Genomic DNA, 7,751 nt, shown 5'->3' with positions numbered 1-7,751 from the left:
ATCGAACCAGGGGGTCTGTAGTGATGCCTCAAGCACTGAGATGCAGTGCCTTAGACCACTGCGCCACTCGAGAGCAGCGGCCTAAGGCAGGGATATGTTTAGTCACTATCACATGCAGCATTACTCAGTGTTAACCCCTAGTGTGTATCCTGTGTCTGACCTCACACAGACACGCACACACTGTCTGTTTGTTTGAAGGAGATCCTAGCCGGGGGGGGTATCTTGTGATAACAGCGATCACAGACTCTCTTTGTTGTTGGGCTAACTGAGAAGGATAACAGTAGCACAGAAACAGACAAACACACTCATCCACACACACACACACACACACACACACACACACACACACACAGACACACACACAAACACACACACACACACACACTTTGTTAAACCAGCAGTACATCCAGTCTCCTTCTTTACTCTCTCTCTCTCTGTGTGCTCCCAGACACCACTCTGTTCACCATATAGTACACAACATCACCAGGGCCCATCGGGTGGGAAGTAGTGCGCCTTATACAGCATAGGGTACAATTTGGGAGCCGTCCTCTGTCTGTGTAGGGCTTTCAAAGGCACAGCTGTTTAGCATAAACATACTGTACACAGCATCAACAAGACTGTCTTATTTCCAGTGACTTGATACTATTCTGCTTCATATGCTTTCATGTCTTCCCCAATGGCATACAGTTAATGACATTTTAAAAAAAAACACACGATGTTGAAAACGTTAATGTTATTATTTATTAATCACTGTGTGTGTGTGCGCACGTGTCTTTGCCCGTGTGTATGCGTGCACGTCTACGCGAGTGTGTGTTTGTGATTGTATGAATACCTTTGTTATCTAGCTCATAGTTTTGACAGTCCTTCGATCTGTACAATGTAAACACAGATAGATCAAACTAAGACACCAGGCCTAAGCTATGATAAGACTGATGTTAACACCAGGCCTAAGCTATGATAAGACTGATGTTGACACCAGGCCTAAGCTATGATAAGACTGATGTTGACACCAGGCCTAAGCTATGATAAGACTGATGTTAACACCAGGCCTAAGCTATGATAAGACTGATGTTGACACCAGGCCTAAGCTATGATAAGACTGATGTTGACACCAGGCCTAAGCTATGATAAGACTGATGTTGTGGTCTCTTCTCTTCTGTACACATGATGGCGACGTCCAACATCCCAAAGTGGGAAATGATTGGTCCCAGTTTACCTCAGAGATGGGTCACTCTGGTCCTTGTGGGGCCTGATGCTTTCAATGATGTTCTTTCAAACCAGGAAACCAGTGTCTGATCTAGATCTGGTAGACTAGGTGTGTTAAACCAGGAAACCAGTGTCTGATCTAGATCTGGTAGACTAGGTGTGTTAAACCAGGAAACCAGTGTCTGATCTAGATCTGGTAGACTAGGTGTGTTAAACCAGTTGTTTCATGTAAAAGATAGAACCAGCTGACATTCAGGCTCCACAAGGACCACCGTTGCCCATTTCTGCTCTCCTTAAAGCTGCTTCTTATGACGATCTGTTTTCCTTTATGAACATATTCATAACACCATATAGAAGATCTGTTTCCCTTATGAACATATTCATAACACGATATAGAAGATCTGTTTACCTTATGAACATATTCATAACACTATATAGAAGATCTGTTTACCTTATGATCATATTCATAACACGATATAGAAGTACTATTTCCCTTATGAACATATTCATAACACGATATAGAAGATCTGTTTCCCTTATGAACATATTCATAACACCGTATAGAAGATCTGTTTACCTTATGAACATATTGTCATGAGCCCTCTCACTCCACCGGGTTACCACCTTAATTGGTTTCCACTATCTTCCACTCTGCTCACCTCCCTCTCTCTACTCAGCCTAACTAGCTCCACCTGTCCCTGCTCTGCTCGGCTCTAATTACTCTGCCAGCTGCGCTGCATTACCCACTAACCTCTCCCAGTATTTAAGGCCCTGTCTTTCAGCTCTCCGGGGTCAGATCGTCTGCAAAGCTCACACCCGGAACCTGTTTGCTCGCGCTTCTGGCTCACCCTGGTTTTGTGACCCCGGACCTGCCTGGTTTTTGGATACTCTTCTGCCTCAGGAGATCCAGACCTGCTTCTGCCATTACGACTCCTGACTACTCTTCAATCCCGGTAACTCTGACCAGCCTTCTGCCTTGCTACCACGTATTTTGGATTTCCCTTGAACTGTACTGCTGCCTGGTTTCATTCCGCCCCGTTGTGTCTGTGTTTCCTCCCCCCAGGACTTCTGGACCACCAACCACCGGCGTCATCGGACGCATCGCTGCCACTGGGGGAGGCACAGACCCAGCACATCGGACGGGATAACCCCTGGAGCCTTCACTCACTCCCTACATCCCTTTCCCCTTAAGTTTAAATAAACTTTCTGGTGTGACGCAATTGTGGTCCTCTTGTCGTCTGTCTGAACCGTGACAGTACGATCTGACCATCATGGACTCAGCGCACACTTCCCCCGACATGGAAACCGAAGAACCTGAGCAACCCACCGCCATGCTACGCCTGGAACACACTGAGAGAGAGCTAGGCCGCATGAGCGGCGACATCACCTCTCTGCTTCAGGTCGGCCACCAACAGCATCAGCAGTTCCAGCAGCACCAGCAGCAGTCCCAGCAGCAGCAACAACAACTCGCCATGATCATTCAACTCCTCACCAACCTGACCCCAGCCAGTCTGCCCACCAGCCCTGCCCCCCGAGTTACCTGCCCCGGTCATTGCAGCCGCTGCTCCGGAACCCAAGATTGGAAACCCCGAGCGGTTCAACGGCGATTCAACCCAGGTCCGGCCATTCCTGACTAGCTGCCGACTTCAGTTCTCCTTGCAGCCAAGGACCTTCGCCACGGAGGGGGCTAAAGTTGGGTATGCCATCACTCACCTGACGGGCCGAGCTCGACTCTGGGGAACAGCAGAGTTCGAACGTCAAACCCCCGCATGTGCAACCTTCGACCGGTTTGCCGAGGAGATGCTGAAGGTGTTTGACCTGGATTCACCAACCGCAGAGGCGTCTCGTGAACTGTTCAGTATTCGACAAGGCAGACGTACAGTCGCAGACCATTCCATCGACTTCCGAACCCTGGCTAGACGAAGTTCTTGGAACACACCATCGTTGGTGGACGCGTTCTTCCATAGTTTGGCTGACTATATCAAGGCCGAGTTGGTCTCCCATGAACTGCCTTCCACTCTTGATGAAGCCATCGCACTGACTGTCAGGATCGACAGAAGGATACAGACCCGTCGTCGTGAGAGGGGGCGCCAAGGTCCACCTACTACCGGCATTCGGAGAGATCCGACTGGGCTCCTGTCATCTACTGCCACTCACCCAGTTCAGCTTGATCAGTCTGAGCCTATGGAGATTGGGCGAGCCTCTCTCACTCCTGCAGAGCGCCAGCGACAGCTTCACCTCGAACCTCTGCCTCTATTGTGGAGGTGACGGACATCGTGTGGTAACCTGCCCTTTAAAGGGCCGAAGCTCACCGGGCATAGGGGGAGTCCGGTTGAGTTCAATGACCATCCAGTCCTCCGACCGCAAACCCCTGCTGCAAGTTCACCTCCGCCTCTCTGACTCAACTCACACCCTGGCTGCTCTGGTGGATTCTGGCGCCGAAGCCAACATAATGGACATCAAGCTGGCACGCCAACTGGGACTGGAGAACCTCCGTTTGACACCTCCTATTCCTGCCCGGGCACTGGACGGACACTTACTCGGATCGGTCACTCATGTCACGGCCCCGGTCTCGATGGGTCTGTCCGGAAACCATCAAGAAACTATCCAGTTTCACCTGCTCCCCTCTCCAGGCCAACCCCTCATCCTGGGTTACCCATGGCTCCGCCCGGCACAACCCTCAGCTCGACTGGGTGACCGGGGTGATCAGGGAGTGGGGAGAGGACTGCCACCGAACCTGCCTGCTTGCCGCCGCACTACCCCCTCGGCCAGTACCTACTAACTCCGCTCCTGACCCCTCCAAGGACCCTGTGTCGATTCTGCCAAGTCCCTGCATCGTTGCAGCTCTGACCTGGGCTGTTGAGGAACAGGTGCTGGAGGCTCTCCGTAACCAGCCAGGTCCCAGCACTTGCCCAGCTGACCGCCTTTTTGTCCCCGAAGACCTGAGGTCCCAGGTCGTTCAGTGGGGACATGACTCCCGCCTAGCTTGTCACCCTGGCTCCACCCGCACTTACAACCTGCTCGCCCAGAGGTTCTGGTGGCCCTCTCTGAGGAAGGATGTACGGGAATTCGTCCAAGCCTGCCCCATCTGCAACCAACACAAGTCGTCCTGCCAGCCCCCCAGCCGGATTGCTGCAGCCCCTGCCTGTGCCCAGAGTCCGCTGGTCCCTGCTGCGCCTTGTCCTCCTCCTCCGCGGCTCGTCGATGGTGGTCTGGTTTACACCGTCCGCCGCCTGCTTCGGTCCAGACGGAGGGGTAGGGGTCTCCAGTACCTCATTGACTGGGAGGGCTATGGACCTGAGGAAAGGACCTGGGTGCCAGCTAGTCGGATTGTGGATAGGACTCTCATCACCGCTTTCCACCAACGGCATCCTGATCAACCTGCAATCCGTAGGGGCCGCCCCAGAGGGGTCCCTAACCGTCCGGCCCGCTCGGCTTCCTGTCCTGTGCCTGATCCTGTCTCGGGACCTGTCCCATCTCCCGACCACGGCCCTCCGGCTTCCTCCGAGGATGAGGACGTTCACTCGGACCGTTCGGAGGAGTTCTAGCCCTCCTCCGGCTCCCCTCCTCCCGCCCGGCGTGGTGTTGCTCTTGGGACTTCTGGGGCCGTCCCCTTGGGGGGGTTCTGTCATGAGCCCTCTCACTCCACCGGGTTACCACCTTAATTGGTTTCCACTATCTTCCACTCTGCTCACCTCCCTCTCTCTACTCAGCCTAACTAGCTCCACCTGTCCCTGCTCTGCTCGGCTCTAATTACTCTGCCAGCTGCGCTGCATTACCCACTAACCTCTCCCAGTATTTAAGGCCCTGTCTTTCAGCTCTCCGGGGTCAGATCGTCTGCAAAGCTCACACCCGGAACCTGTTTGCTCGCGCTTCTGGCTCACCCTGGTTTTGTGACCCCGGACCTGCCTGGTTTTTGGATACTCTTCTGCCTCAGGAGATCCAGACCTGCTTCTGCCATTACGACTCCTGACTACTCTTCAATCCCGGTAACTCTGACCAGCCTTCTGCCTTGCTACCACGTATTTTGGATTTCCCTTGAACTGTACTGCTGCCTGGTTTCATTCCGCCCCGTTGTGTCTGTGTTTCCTCCCCCCCCCAGGACTTCTGGACCACCAACCACCGGCGTCATCGGACGCATCGCTGCCACTGGGGGGAGGCACAGACCCAGCACATCGGACGGGATAACCCCTGGAGCCTTCACTCACTCCCTACATCCCTTTCCCCTTAAGTTTAAATAAACTTTCTGGTGTGACGCAATTGTGGTCCTCTTGTCGTCTGTCTGAACCGTGACACATATTCATAACACCGTATAGAAGATCTGTTTACCTTATGATCATATTCATAACACCGTATAGAAGATCTGTTTACCTTATGAACATATTCATAACACCATATAGAAGATCTGTTTCCCTTATGAACGTATTCATAACACCATATAGAAGATCTGTTTCCCTTATGAACATATTCATAACACTATATAGAAGATCTGTTTCCCTTATGAACGTATTCATAACACCATATAGAAGATCTGTTTCCCTTATGAACATATTCATAACACTATATAGAAGATCTGTTTCCCTTACGAACGTATTCATAACACCATATAGAAGATCTGTTTCCCTTATGAACGTATTCATAACACCATATAGAAGATCTGTTTCCCTTATGAACATATTCATAACACTATATAGAAGATCTGTTTCCCTTATGAACGTATTCATAACACGATATAGAAGATCTGTTTCCCTTATGAACATATTCATAACACCATATAGAAGATCTGTTTACCTTATGAACGTATTCATAACACCATATAGAAGATCTGTTTACCTTATGAACGTATTCATAACACCATATAGAAGATCTGTTTCCTTTATGAACATATTCATAACACCACATAGAAGATCTGTTTCCCTTATGATCATATTCATAACATCGTATAGAAGATCTGTTTACCTTATGAACATATTCATAACACCATATAGAAGATCTGTTTCCCTTATGAACGTATTCATAACACCATATAGAAGATCTGTTTCCCTTATGAACATATTCATAACACTATATAGAAGATCTGTTTCCCTTATGAACGTATTCATAACACCATATAGAAGATCTGTTTCCCTTATGAACATATTCATAACACCACATAGAAGATCTGTTTCCCTTATGAACATATTCAGAACACCATATAGAAGATCTGTTTCCCTTATGAACATATTCATAACACCATATAGAAGATCTGTTTACCTTATGAACGTATTCATAACACCATATAGAAGATCTGTTTACCTTATGAACGTATTCATAACACCATATAGAAGATCTGTTTACCTTATGAACATATTCACAACACCATATAGAAGATCTGTTTCCCTTATGAACATGTTCATAACACTATATAGAAGATCTGTTTACCTTATGAACATATTCATAACACCGTATAGAAGATATGTTTCCTTTATGAACATGTTCATAACACCGTATAGAAGCAACGTGTTTGAGTGTTAGGAAGGCAGTTTCATAACGCCTTATGACTGCTTCCATAAGGTACTACTAATATGCTTATAATGCATTATACCTATTGAAAAGTCGAGCGTCACCAAAAGTGATTAAATAGAAACATCAACTTAAACCTTGGTTGAAGTGAAGGAGTAGAGTCTTTCCATAGTGAAGCCACACCCCCTATTTTTTATTTACAATTTATTGTTTTTAGCACTTGGTATCAGTTGGTATTGACTGTACTGCATGGTGGATAAGAAACTAACCAATGGTTACACAGTTTCAGAAAAGTATATCTTATATATAGATATGTATATATATAGAGAGAGATTTATATTCATTTATAGGCTAAGCTTTAAAATAGCACAGTAAACACTTTGCACACATGTTATAAACCACAACATTTCTCTGGTTTGTTAAGTACTTCTTAGACCAACGTTGTTGGGAGGTCGCCCAAAAAAGCATGAACTCAACTAGCCACGTTGGTGGCCATTTTGTACTTGTTCTTTACTTTAAAGTCAGAATAATTGAGATTCAGAACACTTGGACCGCACAGAGAAAACAACAGGAAAAAAAACAAGAGAAGTTTTAAAAACAGTCAAGTAGAGATATTGAATTTGTATAATAATGCACATCATTTCTGGGTTTTTTGCTTTCTCTCTCTCTCTCTCTCTCTCTCTCTCTCTCTCTCTCTCTCTCTCTCTCTCTCTCTCTCTCTCTCTCTCTCTCTCTCTCTCTCTCTCTCTCTCTCTCTCTCTCTCTCTCTCTCTCTCTCGTCTTCTGGTATTTCCTCTCTTGCTTTCTTTCTTTCTCTAACTTACTCTCTCTCTCTCCCTCCCCATTTCCCTCTCCATCTCTTTCTCTCTCTCTCCCTATCTCTCCCCCTACCTCTCTCCTCTCATCCTTCCTTCCTGTACAGTTGGTGTAGTGGTGACAGTAGAAACAGCTAAAGGGCTCTTAGTGACGGTTGGTTGAAGTTTGTACAGAAACTTTTCTTTTTCATATAAACAGGCACACACAGATGGACTGGATGGGGTGGC

General features: G+C 47.8%; 1 protein-coding gene across 1 annotated transcript; it reads left to right on the top strand.

The window, feature by feature from the left end:
• Positions 1 to 400: 400 nt before the first annotated feature.
• Positions 401 to 6,720, top strand: LOC121545264. Its single transcript, XM_045215850.1, has 2 exons — positions 401 to 1,792; positions 5,503 to 6,720. Exons 1-2 carry the CDS (start codon positions 1,535 to 1,537, stop codon positions 6,718 to 6,720), a joined length of 1,476 nt encoding a protein of 491 aa, XP_045071785.1. The 5' UTR covers positions 401 to 1,534.
• Positions 6,721 to 7,751: the final 1,031 nt, after the last annotated feature.

This window comes from Coregonus clupeaformis, unplaced genomic scaffold (genome assembly GCF_020615455.1).
Source record: "Coregonus clupeaformis isolate EN_2021a unplaced genomic scaffold, ASM2061545v1 scaf0532, whole genome shotgun sequence".
In the NCBI taxonomy this organism is placed as follows: Eukaryota; Metazoa; Chordata; class Actinopteri; order Salmoniformes; family Salmonidae; genus Coregonus; species Coregonus clupeaformis.
This window is presented reverse-complemented; position numbering and strand designations above follow the sequence as displayed.

What these genes read in the sequence shown, in the direction of transcription:
- LOC121545264 (XM_045215850.1), top strand. Translation starts at nt 1,535, where the DNA reads ATGAACATATTCATAACACCATATAGAAGATCTGTTTCCCTTATGAAC. An exon ending in GATCTGTTTACCTTATGAAC is followed by an intron (nt 1,793 to 5,502) that starts ATATTGTCATGA and finishes GAACCGTGACAC; the next exon opens with ATATTCATAACACCGTATAG.